Source organism: Muntiacus reevesi, chromosome 2 (assembly GCF_963930625.1).
Source record: "Muntiacus reevesi chromosome 2, mMunRee1.1, whole genome shotgun sequence".
Classification (NCBI taxonomy): Eukaryota; Metazoa; Chordata; class Mammalia; order Artiodactyla; family Cervidae; genus Muntiacus; species Muntiacus reevesi.
This window is the reverse complement of record NC_089250.1, coordinates 91730750-91753105: the sequence shown is the minus strand read 5'-3', so window position 1 is coordinate 91753105 and position 22356 is coordinate 91730750. Positions and strand designations below refer to the sequence as shown.

General features: G+C 43.4%; 2 protein-coding genes across 4 annotated transcripts in view; one reads left to right on the top strand and one right to left on the bottom strand.

Annotated features, from left to right (window-relative positions):
• The window catches only part of CCSAP (centriole, cilia and spindle associated protein), a 29968-nt gene extending 26252 nt beyond the window's left edge, over positions 1-3716 (top strand). The window contains exons 4-5 of one of the 2 annotated variants that reach the window (XM_065922325.1): positions 1810-1927; positions 3046-3716. In XM_065922325.1, coding sequence (XP_065778397.1) covers positions 1810-1911 — 102 coding nt within the window. In that variant the 3' untranslated portion in view covers positions 1912-1927; positions 3046-3716. Of the gene's footprint in view, positions 1-1809; positions 2027-3045 lie in introns of those variants that run through there. The other variant, XM_065922324.1, reaches the window with a different exon arrangement.
• A 22-nt stretch (positions 3717-3738) lies between these two features.
• Positions 3739-22356, bottom strand: part of RAB4A (RAB4A, member RAS oncogene family) — a 48526-nt gene continuing 29908 nt past the window's right edge. The window contains exons 4-8 of one of the 2 annotated variants that reach the window (XM_065922327.1): positions 19554-19616; positions 18323-18477; positions 16970-17065; positions 13499-13631; positions 3739-4872 (exon numbers count right to left, since the gene is read on the bottom strand). In XM_065922327.1, the coding sequence (XP_065778399.1) occupies positions 13516-13631; positions 16970-17065; positions 18323-18477; positions 19554-19616 (430 nt within the window). In that variant the 3' untranslated portion in view covers positions 3739-4872; positions 13499-13515. The other variant, XM_065922326.1, reaches the window with a different exon arrangement.

The window sequence follows — 22356 nt, the reverse complement described above, 5'->3', positions numbered from 1 at the left end:
AGGAGACCTGAGTTTGATCCCTAGGTTGGACGATCCCCTGGAGGAGGACATGGCAATCCACTCCAGCATTCTTGCCTGGAGAATCCCCTCGGACAGAGGAGTCTGGTGGGCTGCAATCCACGGGGTCACAAAGAGCTCTAAGCACAGCATAGCTCTCCTGCACTGTTAGTGGGAGGGTAGGGTGGCACAAGCTCTCTGGAGGGCAGTTTGGCTTCATGGCCCTTAAAGATGAGCACATCTTTGAGGTGTGTCTCACTCATTGTCAGAGCTATTCTCATGGGGGGACCTCACACCAGCAGAGTGCTTGACGGGGTGTGGGTACAAGTCTAGTTCATAGACAACACCGTTGAAGGCACAGCCAGCAGTGTTGGGCGGGAACCATCCCCGAGGGACCGGGCGTAGTGCCCGGTGCGGGGCCCCAGCAAGGTGGGCTGTTGAAGTGGGCTCTTGGCAGGAAGCAAGCATTCGGTCCCGACCCCCAGGGTTCCTCTCAAGGGGCAGAAGGCAGCATAGAGACAGTGGACTCGCCCTCTTGTGAAATCCCCATTCTTGTGAAATCCACGGTGATCTACAAACAGTAGACTTGGTCTAAAGTTGAGGTCGATACACGGATCCCAAAATGTAACTGAATTGGGTAAAAGTCTGAAGTCACCCACCAGTGTTTAAAGCCAACATTACTCTTGGAAATTAAAAAAGGAAGGCCAGAGTAGAACAATCAGATGGTTACAAATCAAGTAAAAATAAGTGCGCAGAGACATTTTTCTTCAATTCTTGCTCAAGGACCAAGTTAAATAAGCAGAGAAGAGAGGCAGCTTGGATGAGGGCTGGCGGCAGGACTTTATTGGCAGACAGCACAGGGGTGCGGCCACAGTAACCACACACAGTGCATGCAGTGGGGAGGGCTGTGAGGCAGAGACCACCCCCAGGCCGGGAGGGCCATGGCCGCAGCACAGGCCCTCAGGCAGGGCCTCACCGTTAGAGTAACATCTGACCCACAGCAACCGCGATACAGCTTTCACCACAAAACACAAGAACATTGTCACAAGCGTTCTGAAAACCAGTCGGCATGCATTTTCAGTTGTGCATTTTCAATTGATGGTATTTTCAATGTGTTGAAGGCAAGGACAATAAAACAAGTTATCAAACTTGCAAACTTCTCTTTAAAGCATGGCTTCAACTTGTTTCCCACCTCGAACGGCTTAGCACTAAAGGCATTTTAAACATGGAAAATGCTCTTACCAGCTAGGGTGTGGAGGGACGTGGGAGAGGGGTCAGGATGGGGGGCGAGTGATGTATACCTGTTGTATCATGCTAATGTATGGCCAAAACCGTCACAACACTGTAATTATCCTCCAATTAAAACTAATAAATTAATTACTAAAAAAGAATGTTTTATGGCTCTTGAAATTCCAATAAACATGTGTTTGAAATTGCCATCAATTTTGAAGGAAAAAAGAAGATCCCAGTCAACAGAAAACCCAGTGCTCTGTCTGACGGTGCCGCCCGAGGGAGCACAGAGCTTCCACTGGACCTGCTGTCCACGTCCTGGGGGTGGTGGCCCCTGTCTCTGCATCTCAGGCACTTGGGCTGTGAAATGGGCCTACTTCTGTTCTGTGCCACTGCAAAGGGCTGTTTTGAAGGTTCGATCAGAGGTTACATGTGAGAACACTTTTACAGTGTAAAAAGTGCTATGCCCCTTCAGGTCTCAGTTAAAGACATTTCAAATGACAATATGAAAAATGAGTGTTAAACTAAAAATTCTCCCATAATTTCTCAATAAACTGTGTCTTTTTTTTTTTTTTTTTTAAGGAACAAAAGAAAAGTGGGCACGAAATCCTATACCTTGATCAGAGACACAGTGAACAACAAAAGCAGCACTTGGGTACTGAATTTCTCCAAGTGCAAAAGTAGACTTCTCACAGCTCAGGTAGGACTAGCATTGGAAAAATCAGCTAAAAACAGGTATAAACAACCTAAATAGAAAAACAAATCTAAAAGCTTCAGGTGAAATCATTTTATCCTAAAATTAGACTAGGGAAACTACTATTTGCCATTCCTCTACTACTGCTTTGAAAGAGCAGCAGTTCGTTTTTATAGCTCTGGCTTCTGCTTCAACACAAGGACTTGTCAACTGTAACAGAGTGTGTGTTAACAAAATTGAGAGATTTCACACATTTCACCCCAAGCATTGATGACCCATCCTGCAAGTCTTGGATAACTGAGTGGGTCTAGGCCTGAAAGCAGACATTTATTGACAATTACATCCTCAGTTGCCCCTCACAGCCTCATATACAGGTCAGCGCAGACAGACAACACAGCATCCTGGACAACTGCTTGCCCACAGGCTGTACTGTCACATGACAAGAGGCCACCTAAGAGTGTACAGACAGTGTTTCCAAGAAATGCTGACCCAAACAACACCTGCAACTTAAACAATAAGGCTGTTGACCTAGAATGTAAACAACTGGATAACTATGCACTGAAGCCAACAGTCACAAATGAAGAGGCTGCTCTGGGAGTTATGATTTTAGAGTTTTGTTAAAAATTTGTCTTGGAGAAGTGTTTCAGACTGAAACTTGCATGTCCCAATGCCTACCCAGGTTTGGGAAGTTCTCAGTCATCATTTATTCAAAAAAGCTTCCTGCCCTCCCTCCCCCTCTTCTTCTCCTGGGGCTCCACTGATGTACAGACTGTTTCTTAATGGTGTCTCAGAAGTCCTGTAAGCTTTTCATTTCTCTTCATCCTTCCCCCATCCCCTTCTGTTTGGTTAACTTCAAATGCTCTGTCTTCAAGCTCACCGATTCTTTCTTCTGCTTGATCTAGTTTGTTGTTGAAGCTCTGTATTAAGTTCTTCAGTTCAGTCATTGTACTCTTCAGCTCCAAAATTTGTTCGGTTCTTCTTTATAAATTAAACTTCTCATTTTGTTCTTGCTTTCATGATTTTGTTAACTGTTTTATCTATGTTCTCCTGTAGCTCTCTCAGCATTTTTAGAACAATTATTTTGAGTTCTTTGTTGAGCAACTCATGTATCCCCATTTCTTTAGGGAGAGTTGCTGGAAGTCTGCCATGTTCCTTTGCTGGTCTCATGACTCCCTGATTCTCTGTGATCCCAGAAGTCTTGCATAGGTGTGTATGCAGTTACCTCACCCAAACTTTATGAGCTGACTTTGGTATAAGACCTTCACCTTAGTGGCGATGTGCTGGAACATGCTGTGACCCAGGCCCAGTGGTACAGGGTGTCAAGTGCAGGCGTGTGTCTGGGTGGGAGGGATACTGTGTCATTGACTCAGGTCATGGAGGGTCACAGCATCAACTGTGTGGTTCCTGACAAGCACTGTGGGGGGGTCTGCAGTGTCTGCAAGGGCTAGTGGGTTCCCCAGCGGCACCTCCAGGTTCAGCATCTAGGGATCAGGGCAGGAAGCAGGGATGGCCTGGAGCTCGAGGCACACACACATGTGGCTGGGGAAGCCCGCTGATCAGGGCAGGAAGCAGTGATGACCGGGAGCTCGAGGCATGCACACATCTGGCTGGGGAGGCCCGCTGATCAGGGCAGAAAGCGGTGATGACCGGGAGCTCGAGGCACGCACACATCTAGCTGGGGAGGCCCGCTGATCAGGGCAGGAAGCAGTGATGACCGGGAGCTCGAGGCACGCACACATCTGGCTGGGGAGGCCCGCTGATCAGGGCAGGAAGCGGTGATGACTGGGAGCTCGAGGCACACACACATCTGGCTGGGGAGGCCCGCTGCAGGTGCACATGTAGTGGCAGGGGCTGGCTGTAGACACACACATGGTGGTGGGGAACAGAGACGGTAGCAAGGGTCTGGGCCAAGTGTGGGGCCATCAGGCAGGTGGTGTGCTCCCCCAGAGCTGCTGCATCTTCCCACAGGCATGTACACAGCAGTGGAAGCTGGTGATGAGGATCAACCTGGGCGTGTGCAGGTACATGGCTGGAAGGGGCAGGTCACAAGTGTGCATCTAGCAGAGGGCATCAACCTCAGGGGCCTAGGCTAGTATCTGGCACCGTGTAGCTTCAGAGGTCTGGGTAGGCTGCCAGTCCAGATCCTGGGCTTGGGTGGGGCCAGGGGAGGGTGGGGAGCAGGTAGCAGATGGTTGGGGATTGGAATTCCCATGGGGAAAGCTGCAGAGGACTGTGGACCAGGGCACTCGGAACCATAGTTAACAGCTGCATGGCTGACACTGTTCTGTCTCAGCTTTGCTGGTCTCTGAGTGGGATAAACTCAACAGGTCCTTTGTGTGATGCCCCAAAAGGCTGGGGAAGCTGGTCATGCCCACACCCTTTCCGGGGGTGGGGAACTCTTCCTAGTCTGGGAGGTTCCTCTTGGGGCTGAGCAGAGCCTGCCTAGGGGATGGGAGACTGCAGACAAAACGAAGCTCTTTTTCCTTCCATTTCTGTGTCATTATTCTCAAGTTGATGTACCACTGAGTTGCTGAATTTTCTTAAGTAGACTCGTGAGCTCTCTCAGAGCTGTTTATCTTTGCAGATAGCTAATTGTTGGTTTTTGGGCGGGTGGGTGGGGGGATGGCGGCTGGGGCCTCCTACTTCACCATCTCGGTGATGTCAATTGAAAATGAGCTCTAGGAGTTAAGAGGCTCCCTCCCAGGAAGGAAGCGACTGAGTGGGATCATATGACCACTTTTTAGGGGACTTTGTAAAACAGGCACCTTGCAGTGGATAGGCTTGATGTCCATGTACTTTAGAAGGATTTGGGAACAAACCGAACTCCGATCATCTGTTCTTTTCACAAGCACTTCAGTCCCTTCTATGTGCCAGGCCCGGGGCACACAGAAGGCACTCTTTTCAAAAGACATCTCAGCCCAGCAGAGAAGACAAAGACGGTACCCGGATCCCTGTGACCAAGAGCAAAGGAAAGGTCAGGACGGAAACTGGAGCAGTGTGTCTGCGGGCGTCAGGGGTCGGGGCTGGGGACAGCGCCCAGCTGCACCTGTCAGGACAGGGGGCTTCAGCCTGAAAGACCTGGACAAACAGCAGCGTGCCGTATAGGTGAGGATAACAAAACACAGTCCATACAAAGGCACAGAAATGAGAAATCAAGGGGCGTTCAGACAAACACGAGTGTCCTATAAAAGCACCATTTTCCCCAGGAAACAGGCACAGCATGAGGGCCTATGACCAATGTATATGACCACAGAAACCAATATGATGACTCTTCTGATGTTGTAGACTTACCCAGAAATAATCATATCAGAAAATTTCCTAACCAGTATAAAATGATTTGAGGGCTCCCCACCCAACATACAGAAATCAGCATTTTTACTCTCATACAGAGTTGGCTGGCCCATAAATATTTAACAAATCCAATTATTTCTATGGTATTTTGGAATGTGACATTTTCAGAAATTTAGCATTTTTTCTTAAAATTTTCCTTCAAATGCTAGTTTTCCTTTAAAATGAAATTTACACATGACATCAAGAAATCAGAGAAGGGGGCTGTCGGAGCACAGGCTACTTTTCATTCAGTTCCCACAGGTGAAGGACAACACCCATCCTTTAGCATGAAGGAGCAAGCTGACATTACTGCAGACTCAACCATGTCACACCTGGTTAGCGTTAAGTTCCATAGATGTGTGCATCAAGTCCAGTACATTCCCTCATGGGGACACACTGAGGATTAATTAAGAGGGCCTTGCGTTACGACAGTGGCAGGGGTGATACTGAGAACGTCCTAACAGCCAGCACGACAAGGGCTCCCGTGTCTAAGGCTGCACTGGCTATGGCTGCAGGCTGGCTGCCCCACGTCCCTCCTGAAGGTACACTGTCCTCTGGGCTCGGAGACAGAACTTCCAGGACAATCAGCCACATGCTGGGAAGTCACCTCTAGTAATGCTGGATAAAGGATGTGTATCTTGCTTCTTCAGTACATCCAGAAAAACAACTTTATATAATTCCCAGAAAAAAAAAAAACAACAACCATTCTTGACTTGTAATAGTATCTCTTCTGAAGTTCCCAATGGTATGTCAACAATAAAAAATTTAAAAAATATATTCTTGTTGAGATGTATGCTGAACTATTTTTGGGTGAAATGACAGAGGTTTTGGATGTTTCCAAATACTACCATGTAAAAAAAGTGAGGCAAAGGTAGATAAAACAAGATTGGCATAATGAATAGACAGTTGTGGAAACTAGCTGATGTAGTGGTTCTATATGCTATTTTCTTCGTACTTGTGTATGTCCAAAAATCCTCAAAATAAAAATAAAAAAAAGGAAACAACATATATTCTATTTTTAAAGAAAAAAGACTCCCTGATCACATTATTTTCTAGCATTTAGTTTCTACCTTCAGAGGGTGACGGCCAACAGCTTATTTGTTCTTCCTGAACCTGGCAAGTTGGCTGCTCTCAAATAAATCCCTCTAAAAATTTCTAAAAACAACTCCTTAAAACAGTAAACATAATCAGGAAGCAACCAAGTGACAATTGGGACAAACCTGGACTGTTTTCAATTGATTAGTAAAATCACTTTATAACTAGGACAAAAAATTACTTAAAATGTACAGGTGTTTTAAAGGCTAACCTTCCCCTCTGTAAAAAGCAAAAAAAACAGGACAAATTTGACAGAAAATAAAGTAACATCTACCGTGTCACAGTATGAAATGCAAATCATCTAGATGACTAATTTTAGCATTTTCTTCATTCTGAATAATATTAATCTGTTAGGAATCAATGTTCTTAACATTTCAAGAACTCTTACATAAGTCACAATTATTATGTTTTCAATAAAACCATTACAGTACCCCAATTTGTAATGTTTTCATTTTCACTTAGATGCTGGAACTGTGAAAAAATAAATTAAAATCTCAAGTCTAAATGGAGTGTAGAATCTTCTAGGAAGACTGAGAAAATGCTTTTCTAGAAATGTAAATTAAGGGCATCCTACAAACTTAACAAATTGTGGGAAATAGACACATTTAATAACATTCACTATATTTAGTCTTTATCTCTGGTTCCTGACACAAAGCTCCTAAAAGATTAAGAATTTCCTGAGTTTTAGGGGTCCCTTTTGAGCACAGTTTATGCCAATGAAATGACTTCAGGGTAACCCTAGAGAGGTTCAGGGTCAGCTGGTCACCAGAAAGATCTAAGGAAGTTTTAGCTCCACCCACTGAATTCAGAGAAAGGGGTGCTAGAGATTAAGATCTAGAAAAAATCTTAAACAACAAGATTTGAGGAGCCTTTTGGTTGGTGAACAGGAACACAGCCATGAGCCAGGAGGGTGGGGCACCCCAAACTCCATGGGGACAGAGGCTCTTGTGCTCGGGACCCTTCCAGGCCTGGCTCTATGTGCGTCCTCATCTGCTGTTCATATGTACCTTTTGTAACAAACCAGTCATCTCATGGGCTTCCCCAGTGGCTTAGCGGTAAAGAATCCGCCTGCAATGCAGGAGCCATGGATTTGATCTCTGGGTTGGGAAGATTCCCCTGGAGGAGGGCATGGCAACCCACTCCAGTATTCTTGCCTGAAGAATCCCATGGACAGAGGAGCCTGGTGGGCTACAGTCCATGGGGTGGCAAAGAGTCAGACACGACTGAAGTAACTTAGCATACACTAGAAGCTCATAAGGAAACTGTTTCAGTTCTGTGAGCTGCTCTAGAAATTAATCAAACCCAAGAAGTGGGTCACAGGAACCTTAGGTTTAGGGCCGGTTGGTGAAAAGCAGAGGTGACACCCTGGACCTGTGACTGGAGTCTAAAATGTGTTGGTTTGGGTGGTGGTAGGTGTTGACTCAGGCTTTAACTTGTGCGATCTGATGCCATTTCCAGGTAGACAATGTCAGAACAGAACCATCTGGTGTCAGAAGAATCAGAGGATTGGCTGGTGGTAGAAAACACTCCAGGGACCAAATACCAAATGTTCTCTCCTCTTCCTTTTTTCCTAAAGGCCTTTATTAAGAACCACCATGGTTTGGTTCTCCAGCAAATTTTATTGGTCAAGGTATGTGGAATTATATGCAATACCTGGGGTTTAAATTAACAGGCTCACTTATAAACCAACATTTATCTTATTTTTAAAAAATTTTGCTTTTGCATAAACTGATGTGGTCAAACAGACATGCTCCTACCCCATGCAAAAAGCTGTTCCAAAATGAGCAGCTTGCAAACCCACTGTTAACAAGACACTAAATGAAACATTCTTCCAGTGAGGTCCAAGAAGCAGATCAGTCTGAGAATTTGCTTCATATTCTGACTTTTCAAAATCAAATATTCAAGATATAAAGAAGCAAGCGGTAGGCAGCCTCTGCCTTAAAGGTGATCAAATTTACCAGTCTGAGCTAAAGTCGCAGTGGAAGAACACATGTAAGGTGAAGAACGCTACTTAAACCTTTCAGTTTTAAATAGTACTGTATTTTAGCTTTAAAGAAAAGTTCTATTATATATTTTTGCATAAACATTTTAAAATATTAGAACAAGTCTTTGTAATACAATATACATTAACTCATGTGAATTAAAAACATGTCAACTTGATAACTGTTGTAAGGCATTTAAGTATTCAGCAAAAGTGTACAGAAATTTCTTAGAGGTGTCCCTTTAATATTAACTTTAGTGGGTGTCCTTAAAATGAATGCAAAACAATAAAAGACTAAAAAGGAGGCAGTGATGCTATAATACTGAATCCCAGAAAAAGCACAGTAGCAAAAATGTGTTTTCTAACAGGAAGACCAGATGGGTCAGCAAACTGAGACCTGGTAAACAGCCCTGGTTCAGCTATTGCACTGACCAATGCTGAGAGTAGCATCTGTTGCCTAGGAAGTTTGGTGAAAGGTACCAGCACCCTTAGTGCCTGAAACACATCAGGTGCTCAGCTCTACTTCCTGAACTGATCTGATGAAGACGCTTTAAAATCAGAGTGCTAGACAGTGTAAAGTTCATGAGAAAATTTCATTTACCGATTTATTTCAGTATGTGAGTAAATTCTGATCTAGTATTTCCAGTGTGGCTCATTAGTAATACTTTGTGGACTGTGGTAAATGGAATTAACCAAGTATTGCATCGGCCATCAATGCCAGAATCTCTGAATATCAGGTCACAAACATAAGCAACTGTGCAATATAACCAACATAATGATCAAAGCACACCTCACAATGAACAGGTTTTAGTTCAGACGATTAAAAAAAATAAAGTATTAGACTGCATTTAGTGCAGTGCTCTATCATACCACACATCAGATACCATGCTGTGGAGATGCGCTGGACGAGCATATATACAGTACACAGCCAGGATCCAAACCAGAGTGAAAGGGTGAATATGGAACAGAACACTTTTACATACATGTATACATTTAACGGTCTCGTCCATCAAACTGGATTTATTATACAGTTTGCTGTGCCACATCTACTAGTTTGCATAACATCCCAAATTATTATTATTTTTTGCACAAAGATCTACTTCCATATAAAGTAGAAAAAAATGGTGGTTTAAAAAAACCTTCTTCAAGCTTCAATAATTGTGTCCCAAATACCACTGTACGAATACCTAAAAAATATTAAGAACGATTTAGAAATATGCATAATTATAAATGTCCAAACATAGCTTAAAAGTCACAAAGGGAACCAGTGAATACTTCCAACTTTTATTTAAACTTATTTATGCCTATTAGATAATGTTGACTATACATAAAAAAGAGGAAGCTTTAGAAAGTTAAAATCTCAATTTGCAAATTTTATAAATGAGCCTTAGCGAGAGGCACATTCGATTAAACTTCAACTAACCCAAGAAAGACTCATCACTGACATGAAGGCAGAAGAGTCTCTAACCCAAATCATTCCCATCAACTTTCCTTTCTTTCTGAGCAAGAGCATAAGGATTTCCTACAAATTATTTCAAGCAGAATATCTAATTTTTTTTTTAATTGGGAAGGGTTACTCTAGCATTTTGTTTCATATTTTCCCCATTTGTCCTATGTCCTTTTTCCTTCTTTTTCTGTCTTCTTTCAGATTATTTATGTGTTTATTCCATTTTAATTCCCATGTTGACTTAAATTTGCCAAAACTCTTTGTTGTGTTGTTTCAGTGGTTGCTTTGAGATTTTTTCTTAAGATTTAATTTTTTTGGGTGCAGTTTTAGGTTCCCAATAAAACTGAGGAGGAAAAAATTATATACAGTTCCCAAATACCCCCAACCCTCACACATATACAGCTTCCCCCATTATCAACATCCCCATACATCTTACATCCCCAACATCAACATATAACATTTGTTATAGCTGATGAACTTACACTGACACATAACAATCACACAAACCCATTGTTAAACCACAGTTCACTTTTGTAGATTCTATGGGTTTGGACAAATACAAGAAGACATATATTCATCCCTCATCCCCCTCATCCCCAATCTTTTCACTGTCTCCATAGTTTGCCTTTTTCAGAATGTCACACAGTTGTAATCAGGCAGCATGTAGCCCGACTGGCTTCTTTTACTTAGTTATATGCACTGAAGGTTCTTCTTTCATTTAGTTATATGCATTATAAGTCTTTTCATGACTTGATAGCTCATTCCTTTCCAGTGTGGAATGATATTCCATGGTCTGGATGAACCAGAGTTAACCCATTTGCCTTTGGAAGTACATCCCGTTTGTTTGCAAGTTTTGGCAATTGTGAACAATGCTGCTATAAACATCCATGTGTGGGCATTTGTGTGGACATAAGTTTTCAACTACTTTGTGTACATACCAAGCAGTGAGAATGCTGGATTATACAGTAAGAGTATGCTTAGTTTTATAAGAAAATGTCAAACTGTCTTCCAAAGTAGCTGCACCATTTTGTACTCTTACCAGCAATGAATGAGAATTTCTATTGCTCTGCATTCTCACCAGCATTTGCTGCTGTTCACTGTCTTAGATTCTGGCCATTCTAATAGGCTTGTAGTGACAGCTCATTTATGAAGTATTTTTTCCTGTATCTACTGCCATCTGGATACCTTCCTTGGCAAGGTGTCTGTTAAGGTCTTTGGTCCATTTTTAAATTGGGTTTGTTTTCTTTCTTACTGTTGAGTTTTAAGAATTCTTTGTATAATTACAGTAACAGTTATCAGATATGTTTCTTGTAAACATTTTCTCCTGGTGTGTAGCTTGTCTAATTCTGTTGACACTGTCTTTTGTAGAGCAGAAGTTTTTCCTTTTCATGAAGTTCAGCTTACCAATTATTTCTTTCATGGGTTGTGTCTTTAGTGTTGTATCTAAAAAATCATCAACATACTCAAGGACATCTACATTTTCTCTTATTTTGTGTTCTATGAGTTTTAAGATTTTGCCTTTTACATTTAGATCTATGATTCATTTTGAGCTAATTTTTGTAAAGGGTATAAGGTCTGATGTCTAGATTCATTTTCTGCATACGGGCGGCCAATTGTTTCAGCTCCATTTGCTGAAAAGACTATTTCTGCGTCACTGTACTGCCTTTGCTCCTCTGTCAAACATCAGTGTGTGGGTCTATTTCTGGGCTCTCTCTTCTGTCCCATTGATCTCTTCTTTCACCAACACCATACTGTCTTGACTACGATAGCTTTACAGTGCTTTGAGGTTGGGTAGTCAAAGTCCTTCACTTTTGTTCTTCTCCCTCAATATGGTGTTGGCTATTAGGGGTCTTTTGTCTTTTCTCCACATGAACTTTAGAATCAGTTTGGTTCTCCTCATATAGATGTTGTTAAGAGTTCTGCCTAAGTATTTCCTTTTTGGGGAAACTAATGTAAATGGTATTGTGTTTTTCAATTCAAATTGGACTTGTTCATTGCTGGCATACAGAAAAGTGATGGACTTTTGTGTATTAACCTCGTATCTTGCAACTGTGCTATTAATATATAATCACTTATATGGGAGTTTGTGGATCCTTTTGGATTTTCTACCTAATCATGTCGTCTGCCAACAAAGTTAGTTAATTTCTTCCTTCCCAATCTGTATACGTTTTATTTCCTTTTCTTATTGCATCAGCTAGGACTTTGGTTTGATGTTGAAAAGGACTGCTGAGGGCACAATCTTGCCTTGTGTCTGATATTGATAAGAAAGCTTCAACTTTCTCACCATTAGGTCTAATTTTAGCAGTAGGTTTTGGTAGACTTTATTAAGTTGAGGTGATTCCCCACTATTCCTAGTTTACTGAGAGTTCTCATCGCAAAAGGATATGGGAACTTGTCAACTGATTTTTCTACATCTTTTGATGAAATCATGTGATTTTTGTTCCCTGTTGATGTGATGATTACATTAATTGATTTTGGAATGTTGAACCAGCCTTGTATATCTGGGATAAATCCCACTTGGAAGTATGTAATTCTTTTCATACATTGTTGGGTTCAATCTACTATTTTGTTGAGAATTTCTGTATCTATGTTTACAAGAGATAATAGTCTGTAGTTTTCTTTTCTTGTAACATCTCTGTCTGGCTTTGGGATTAAGATAACATTGGCCTCACAGAATGAGTTAGGAAGTGTTCTGTCTGCTTTTGTTCTGGGAACGAGACTGCAGAGACCTGGTATGATCTCTTCTTTAAATGTTTGGTAGAATTCACCAGTGGAGCCACATGGGTCTGGTACTTTCTGTTTTGGAAGGTTACTAGTTATTGGTTCAAGTTCTTTAAAACAGATATAGGCCTTATTCAGATTATCTGTTTCTTCTTGTGTGAGTTTTGGCAAACAGAATTGGTTTATTTCATCTACGTTATCAAATTTGTGGGCACAGAGTTGTTCATAGTGTTTCTTTATTATCCTTTAAATGTCCATACAATCTGCAGTGATGTCCCTGCTTTCATTTCTGATATTAGTAGTTTATATTGGTTTCTTTCTTTTTTTGGCCTGGCTAGAGTCATTGACTTTACTGTATTTTTTCAAAGAACTAACTTTGGTTTCACTAATTTTTTTCTATTGATTTCCTGATGTAATTTTTATTATTTCTTTTCTTCCTTCTACTTAGGATTTAATGTGTTCTTTTTCTAGTTTTTTATGGAGGACACATATGATTATATTTAGATCTTCTTTTCTAATACAATGCTACAAATTTTACTCTAAGTACTATTTGTGTTGAATCTCCCCCAAATTTTGATAAGTTGTGTTTTTTTTCATCTAGTTCAAAATACTATTAAATTTCTCTTGAGACTTCCTCTTTGACCTCTTCACTTATTTAGAAATATGCTGCGTAATGCTCACATGTCTGGATTTCCCAGTTATCGTCCCACTGCAGATTTCTAGTTTTACTCCAGTGTGCTCTGAGAGAAGACACGGATGCCTTCTGTTCTTTTAAATGTGTTGTATGGCCTAGAATGTGGTCTGTTTTGACGAGCGCTCCATGTAAGCTGGAGAAGAATGTGTATTCCACGGCTGAGAATAAACTTTTAATTATACAATCACCTCTCCTTTTCATAATGCAGCTCCAAAAAGCAACCACCTCCACTGCGAAGCCCGTGTGGGCTCTGGGTGGGAAAGAAGGCAGTTCTGAGGGCGACAGGACTGCCGCAACGTGGGCGCCTACCTGTGTACCGAGCTGCTTCAGCAGCCACACTCCTGTGCGCTCGGGGCCTGCGCACGGCGCGGGGACCGCAGCTGTCTCAAGGCCGCATCTCCGTACTGGATACCCGAGCCCATTCTTTCTGGGTCCAGCTCACCTGAGGATCAAGCAAGTCTTTAGAAAAAGTTTTTATGTTTCTGTGATCCTCAAAATATATGAAGTGAAAACAGCAAAGTGCAGAACATTGTGTATATAAAACATTATTTTGAATAAAGAGGAAAAACACACACATATTTGCTTGCATGGGCATAAAAATATCTTTGGATGGGTACATAAAAAACTGGTAATGGTGGCTGACTTCAAGAAAGAGTTCAAGATGGTAGGGGATAGGAGATGGGGGAAGTAGAGGGTGACTTTTACTGTATCCTCTTTACTTGAATCTGGAATTATGTGAATATATAATGTATACAAAAAGCATTGAAATGAAACCACAAAGATACCATTCTTCACTATGAGACTGGTAAAGACACAAACATGATAATACACCCTGTGGACAGGGCTTTAGTGAAATAAACATCTTCATTCATACTAGTGGGATAATAAACTGCTTCAAGCCTGAAAGGAGGAATCTGACAGCCTCTCCATAAATTCCAAATGCCTATGTTCTTTGACCCAACAACTCCATTTCTGGGAATTATCCTACATATATACTCACACACATGTGAAATGATATACAAAAGGTTATTTACTGCAACATTGTTTGTGACATCTGGCAACAACTCAAATGTCCAAAGCAGACTGGTTAGATAAATTGTGGCAATATACAAAATTGAATATTACACATACACACTATGCATGTATATATACATTAGCATAATGTGTATGTGGAAGTCTCTAATACTGATTTGTAATGATTGGTAGGAACAGTAAGTGCAGAATGTGTAGTATGCTAACCTTTCTGTATAAAGTGGTAGAGAAAATAAAGGTTTTTGAACCATATGAATATACTGCCTATTTAGAAGATTACAATGAAAAAGTACTGCTGAAGAATTCTAACACATCTGTATATTTTTTCACTTGATGTAATTATGATTTTGATGATTTTAGGCGAAAAAGATCTTGAAAGCTTTATGTGTGTTAACTTATATGCACTGTCTTCATGGGTGGATACCAAAGGGGGGAAGGTAATCTAAATAAGTTGAGCCTGACTGTACTCAACACAATGCCAATTTTAATGCTAACTACTTAGGCTATAGACTCTTAAAAAAAATAACAGTACTGTACCAAGTTGAGTAACTATTTTGTTGCTGTTTTCAGACCAAAAGCCCACAGAGGGATGGAGCACCCCTCTATCTGCTGAGACCAGAGGTCTGGGCCCTGACACTCTCCCACCACCTTCCCTGCTGCACCCTCTCTGTCAGTCCCCCTCTCACCTTCTCTCCCTTACCTTTCTCTCTCTTCTCCCTCAGCATTTACAGGTGCTATGACTTCTTCCATTCCTGAAACCTCTCATGTTAAATTAGCCCTCTGCCTCCTCCTCCAGGGAGGCGCCAGGCTCTGCTTCCTCATCTCCTCTGTGCTCAATTGCTCCATCTCCTCCCTGCATCATTCTGCTGGTAACAAAGACTGGTGACTTCCTCTTGCCCACCCCACTGGATACTTTTCAGCTCAAGTCTGAGCTTACAAGACTCTTCTCCCATGTATTTGATAAGGAACAACCTTTTGGCTGAATGTGGGCAGAAGTGCCACTCGTGTTCCTGGGTATCTTCCTGGATCTCTGGCCTTTCCCCTCCTTCTCTCTTTCATTCTTCGTCTCCAAGGCTTTGTTCTGGGCCACTGCTTTTCCCACTCTGCACTGCTCTCTGGAGGATCACATTCCCTCTACAGCTGCACCTGGTCCTATAGACTGACGGCTCCCAAGTGGGCACCGCCAGCTGGATTCTTCCCACAGGTCCCTGGACGGCACCCTGAGCCTGCTCCAGTGATGCCACCCAGGGAACATTTCAAAACACAACCACCCTGATTCCCTGACTTCTCCTGCTGAGTCACCCAGCTGTGACATGGAGCTCCCTGTGGCTCCTCCTCTCTTCTGACCTCTGCTCTCCCAACACCCCACAAAGTCAAAAGGCCCTGCCCTGCTGCAGCTGAGCCAGGATGCCACTGCCAACATGTTTCTTAGATTCATCTATGTCCCTTCATCTCTGCTTCCACATCCTTGTTAGGGCTTTCATCAGGCATCTTTCCTTGAATCACTCAAACATGCGTGGTTGGTATCCTGGCCATCAGCCCTGGGCTCCCTTTGGTCTGTCTCTGATGTGACCGCCTGCACACACCACGTGTCTCCAGGCACAGCCTGACCACATCACTCTCTGCCTCCCGGCTCACATGGCTTCCCAGCCCTACAGCAGTGGTCCTCTGTCTTGGACGAACATGAGAGTCACATGGGACAGCTTTTAAAATGATGATGCTGAGGCTTTAATTCAGCATCTCCAGAGGTGGGGCCTAGAATTCAAATGTGTATGTATCCCAGGCGACTCTTGTGTCCAGCCAAGGTGGAGACCCAGTCACCCATGGAGTGAAGTCCAGAGCCTGGGTGACGATCACTGGCCTGGCTGCTGCCGCTCCTCATCTCCTCTGCTGCAGTCCCCACTGTGGTCTTTATCTCCAGTAACTGCAGCTCCCCCCAGTCTTCACCCGTGCTGCCCCTCTGATGGCCTGCCCTCCTTCCCACCCCATGGCCCATCCTCCTCCTCACACTGAGAGCATGAGCCCAGTCAGCGTCTCTTCCTAGAAGCCCTTCCGGCTATCGCCTCCTCAGCAAGAGGGTTCCCCTTCCTTCTGTGGCCCAGAGATCCGGTGGCTTCTCCGTCACTGTACTCACCACACCCTGTTATAATTATCTTTTCACTGTTTCCCATGAAAGACAGTTTCTTGAGGGCAAGGGTTGGGATCAATTTATTTTTGTATCCCAGCACCTGACAAAGGCATTAAGTTAAATGAATCAATTAAAAATGTAATGTCCACATGTGATTTTGGTGATATTTAAATAAAAATTAACTCTAATAAACGACAACTACATATTATTTTGTTAGCTGCCTATAGTAGGGTTGTTTTAAGCTTATTTTTACTGAAGCAACAAGTAGAACAAGAATGAGACAAGTTAACTACTGTGACATGCTCAGTCAGCTTCAGAAATAAATTCTCCACAATGCCTGATTTACAACCAGCAACACTAGGCGAGGTGCCCATAACTCATTTCCCATCACACAGCTGCTTCCCTGCCACCACAGAGCTGAAGAAGTCCCTGTGAAGGAGGCCTGGGCTTCCACCTCCACTGCAGACAAGACCTTCAAACCCGTAAGAAGCCACTGCAGGTAGGCAGGTGGAGAGAGGAAACTCCATGACCAAATCACTCCTGGAAATACTGCAAAGTGACACGACCGAGCTAGAGAGGAAAACGTGCTCCGGGAAAGTTTATTAACAGAAAGCTCTCACCTGACTCAATTTTGTTGAGTATTTTCCTTGCACACTGTACAAAGGCCTCTTCCACGTTCTCCCCTGTTAGCGCACTTGTCTCCAGAAACATCAGCTCTAAAACCAGCATCAAACAAAACAGGAAGCCATGCTTAGAAGATAATCACAATTATTCAACTCATAACCAGCTGCTTAGTATACTATTCTCTTAGAATAGCAGACAAAAGAGAATTCTGTCTTTAAAACGAGGTATTTCTGCAAATATAAAATCAATAAATGTCAATACATACATATTTTTTAAGTTTTAAAAGAACTCTAACTTTCTGAAAAGTAACTAGCAGTGTGTGCCAGCACTTACATGTGCTGAAGAGGAAACTAAGCAAGCAGGATGCTGGCAGGGAAGCAGGCTGAAAGCACCCAGCTGCTGACCTAGGACAAAGCAGCAGCTTCCTTTCCGTGGCCACAGCACAGCCTGCACATGCTGGCGTCGGGGCCACAGGCTGTGTGGTCCCTGACAGCGAGAGAGTGCACACGAGCGAGCCCTCTGCTTTCCACCAGGCGGTCACCCACCCAGGGGAAGGCTGCTCTCCTTGCTTTTGTGAGCAAACCACCACCTCTCCAGACACCTGTTTCCTTTTTAGTAAAAATGAGGTGCATGTAAATGATAAATTCCTTTTGAGCATTAACATTCTAAGCTTACATACTTCTAAACAGCTTCTTTACAAACTCATAACGGCTTATGTTTTTATTGCATGCTTATTTTCTTAGCAGAAAACCTGTTTGTGAGAGTGTAAGTTGGCAGTCCTAGACTCCTGTTGATAGTTGCTATTAGCATATTTTATTTTCTGAGTGGTTCTAAAAATTAAAGTTATTTTAAAATGTCTGAATTCTCGTCATTCTGCTGTCCATAAGGAATCATCATTCATTTTATGTGTCATCCTTATGTATTCTTACATAAAAATTCAGCAAGTTTCAAAGGCATCTTTAGCCAAATGACTTAAATTTAACGTAAGCAAAATAAAGCCAGTAAGTCCAGTATCTCATCTACTGCTTCACCTTCTATTTAGATCTAATATTTCACCAAATTAACTTCAAATTACATTTTAAAAATGATAACATCATTTGATTAGGGCCTTTAAGAATTGTTATAATTTTCACTTCAAACCAAGAGCTGTGATATTAAAGATCCTAAACTGAAACACCATCACAGAACGAAAGAGATTAGCTTTTATCATCACAGGAACCTCTGCAGGCACAATGCAATAGGCTGAAAGTATGCTAAATGTATAATAAAAACAATAGGAGGTTCCACACTCCCCAAATACAGCTTCATCTTAAACCTCCAGTAGCTGTGACAGGTGAAAGGCCACTTGCCATTTTCCTGAGCAAATCGGGAGGCCTCCAGGAAAGTGACTTCCCGATCAGTGTCCAAGTCCTTCTTGTTCCCGCAGAGGATGATGACAATGTTCTGGCTCGCGAGCATTCGGGCATCTGTTAACCAATTAGTAAGCGCATTGTAGGTTTCTCGGCTGCGTAATATAAGATTGTGAGAACAGTACATGTATTTTATAAAGCTAGCAACTCTTTCCAGTCACTCACACCACTCACACCGCCTCTACACACAGGGCAGTGCCCACGACCTTCGAAGTACTCAGGACCTGGGCGCCCCAGGGCACACCACATGCTAAGGGTGTGATCCACCTTGTTTCCAGGGAGATGCCCCAGCGAGTCGGACAGCTTGCCACCTGCTGCTTCCCCAAGCAGTGTGCAGTATGCACTGGGGTCTTGGTCCACGCAACATGCGAGCAAGACCTAAGGCTAACTGCTGTCACTCGACAAATCCGTGCAACATGATGGTCCTCTGTTTCACAGGAATTTATCACACTGATTCTCTGTGATGCCCTCTCATCATCTCCCATTTACACGAGAAACTGAGGGCCCAGAGAGACTAGTTAAGTTGCCCAAAGTCACACACGCAGAGCTAGGACGTGACCAGGTCTGTCTGCTTTCAGGACTGTGTTCAGCTCTTATTTATCTAAGGACAAAATCCTTGTATATTCTAAGGACTGACCAAGGAACTGAATTTTTAATTGAATTTAATTGTGACACCAAGGTGCCAGCTCCATGCAGGACCGTGCACTCAGATCCTTACGCTGGGCCAAGAGCTTTATAGGAACCAATTTAACCGCCCAACAGCCTCACAAGTACTGTCTGGTCATCATGGCTCAGTGGGACAAACACGGAAACTTAAAGTCCAGAGGGCTCACACTGCCTGGGGACAGGAGCCAGGATGTGAACCCAGGCCATCCCAGCATACGGCCCGTGCTTGATGGAGGACAATTACTAACAATTTACCATGTGCCAAGCTTCACGCTGCGAACCTTAAGGAAACACAATGACACTGAAGATGCTTTATCTATTTAAAACTTGGGAACATGTTTCACATGGTAAAGGGGTGAAAGGGGCTGCTCTGAAAACCTGCAAGACCCTCAGGGAAAGGGCAGAGGGTCTTGCTGAGTCCCACCTCTGCTGTCCGCTGACGCACCGGCCGCCTATGGGGAGGTGCGGGCCCCGGGGAGCATAGGCTGAGTAGGGGTGTTATTACCTGGTGATGTCGTAGACAAGCAGTGCTCCCGCTGCACCTCTGTAGTAGCTTCTCGTCACAGACCTGGAAGAGTTACAGGCTTTTACTTTCACTGGAGCAGAGCCTTGCTCAGGAGCAGCAGCCTCCCGCGCAAAACACCCATTTTTTTGCCCTGACAACTGCAATAACAGTGACAGATACCGCTCTAAAGAGAAATGATACAAAGACATTTGAAAGCAGACTCGAAGGGCTGCTGTGTCCAAAACAGTATCACAGTAGTGATGAGGGGGCGGGGCCGCGAGGCTGGGGACGAGTGTGACCCTCTATGGAGTGGGGGAGGCCCTGCAGGACTGAGGGGACCTTTGAGAACATGTAGGGGAAAGACAGGAGGAGGCAGCAAGGCTACAGCACACGAGGCTCTCAGTGGCTCCTCTGCTCACCTGGGGTCCATGTCTTCCAGGACACAGGCCATCTCACGCCCTGCCCCAGGCCCGGCGGTGCAGCTCGTGCTCCCTCCCTCCTGGGGGCACGCCAGTCTGAACCGAGTGTCCACCCAGGTATGTCACGTCCATTCTCACAACCTCCGGGGGTTTTCCTTCAGTAAACACTTGCCTGAATCATGACTCTTTCCCTGTTCATGAGATTTTCCCAGGGGCAGAATAAAATGTGCTTTTGGCACCTCCCATCTTGAACAAGCATGGTGCAGGCAGCAGGGTGCTCCTGCTACTCTTCCAAAGGGGGTTCTTTTGCACCCACACTTCTCCTGGCTGCTTCAGCAGTGCCTCTTCCTCGTCCTCCTCCACGACACAGCCCGTCTGGGCCACGCAGCTGCATGGACAGATGACCCAGTGCCACCTGTCCTCCCCCTCTGCCTGGACCCCCTGCCCCCTCCCTCTGCGCTACAGCCCACTCCAGTTGCATCACTGGACACACTCTGATTTCATTCTCATACTTAATGGAGAGTCTGGCTGAGCGTACAATTTTAGGTTGGAAAAAAATTTTCATGTTGAGTTTTGAAGTAAAGGTTGTAATAATCTTCCAGCTTTCAACTGTTGCTGCTGGACAGCCCAGTGCAATGGTCATACTGATCCTTGAGACGTGCCTGCCTTTCCTTCTTACCATCTCTGGTATCTCCATCCCACCCCTGGCGTTCTGAGATTTCACGTGGCAGACCCTGGCCTCATCTGTGTTTGGTGTAAGATAGAATTTACTCTCATTTCCTTCAGTGGAAAATTTTCAACTGTTGCTTTTATTGTTTCCTCTCCTCCTCTGCCTTCAGGAAGGCGTCACTGGTCAGGTCTTGGCCTTCCTGGACTAACTCTGGATGATTCTCCATGCTCTCTTCTCTTTCTCACCTCGAGTTTACTGTTTAACTTTCTGGAAGAGTATTACTCTATTTAATACATTATTATAATTTATCTTTTTACATTTTAATTTTGTTTTTATTTCCTTGATGCAACCTTTGCTCTTACCTGTGAAGATATAGTTGTTTTTAGTTTTTGTCTCTTCCCTGAGAGTTCTTACTTATTTTGGGCTCTTTCTTTTGGAAACTTTCTTCACATGTCTGGTGAGTTACAGATCATTTATATTGATCATTTATATTCAGAACTAGGAATACCAAAGTGTAAAAGATGCTCTTTACGTATGGGGCTGGGGGCTCTACCTTGAGAAGGCTGGACAGAGATTGGGCTATTTCATTGGGGAAACCAAAATTTTAGTACCTTTAAGCCTTTTCCTTGCAGCTATTTTTCTGTGGAGAAGAATCGTTTCCTCTGCCTGAGAAATACAGACCTGGCTGCCAGTAACTGAGAGGAGGTGGGGGAAGAGATAAGGGTCAGCAGTTTTCAATTAACTTCCACCTTTCCAGTCCTGGCCTCACTTATCCCTGCCCTCTAATGGGCCCCTGCTGCTGCTAAGTCACTGCAGTCGTGTCCGACTCTGTGCGATCGCATAGACCGCAGCCCACCAGGCTCCCCCATCCCTGGGATTCTCCAGGCAACAACACTGGAGTGGGTTGCTATTTCCTTCTCCAATGCATGAAAGGGAAAAGTGAAAGTGAAGTCGCTCAGTCGTGTCCGACTCTTAGCAACCCCGTGCAAGAGTACTGGAGTGGGGTGCCATTGCCTTCTCCGAATGGGCCCCTACTTTTAGTTTTTTCAGGAATCTCCACACTGTTCTCTTTAGTGTTTGCACCAACTTACATTCCCGCCAGCAGCGTAGGGTTCCTTCCTTTCCACATCCTCTTCAGCATTTACTGTTTGTAGATTTTTTGTGATGGCCATTCTGACAAGTGTGAGGTAATATCTCATTGTAATTTTGATTTGCGTTTCTCTAGTAATTAGCAATGCTGAACATTTTTTCACGTGCCTGTTGGCCATCTGTCTGTCTTCTTTGGAGAAATGCCTATTTAGGTTTTCTCCCCATTTCTTTTTTTTTTTATTTTTTTTTTCTCCGCATTTCTTTGATCGGGTTTTTTTTTATATTGAACTATATGAGTTTGTGTATTTTGGAATTTAGTAATCCCTTGTCAGTCATATCACCTGCAAGTATTTTCTCCCAGTCTGTAGGTTGTCTTTTTGCTTTGTTTATGGTTCACTTTGCTGTGCAAAAGCTTTTAAGTTTAATTAGGTCCCATTTTTAAAATTTTTGCTTTTATTTCCATTAAAAATGCTGTGACTTATGTCAGAGAGTGTTCTACCTCTGTTTTCCTGTAGAAGTTTTACAGTATCTGGTCTCACATTTAGGTCTTTAATCCATTTTGAGTTTATTTTTATGTACAGTGTTAGAGAATGTTCTAATTTCATTCTTTTACATGTAGCTGTCC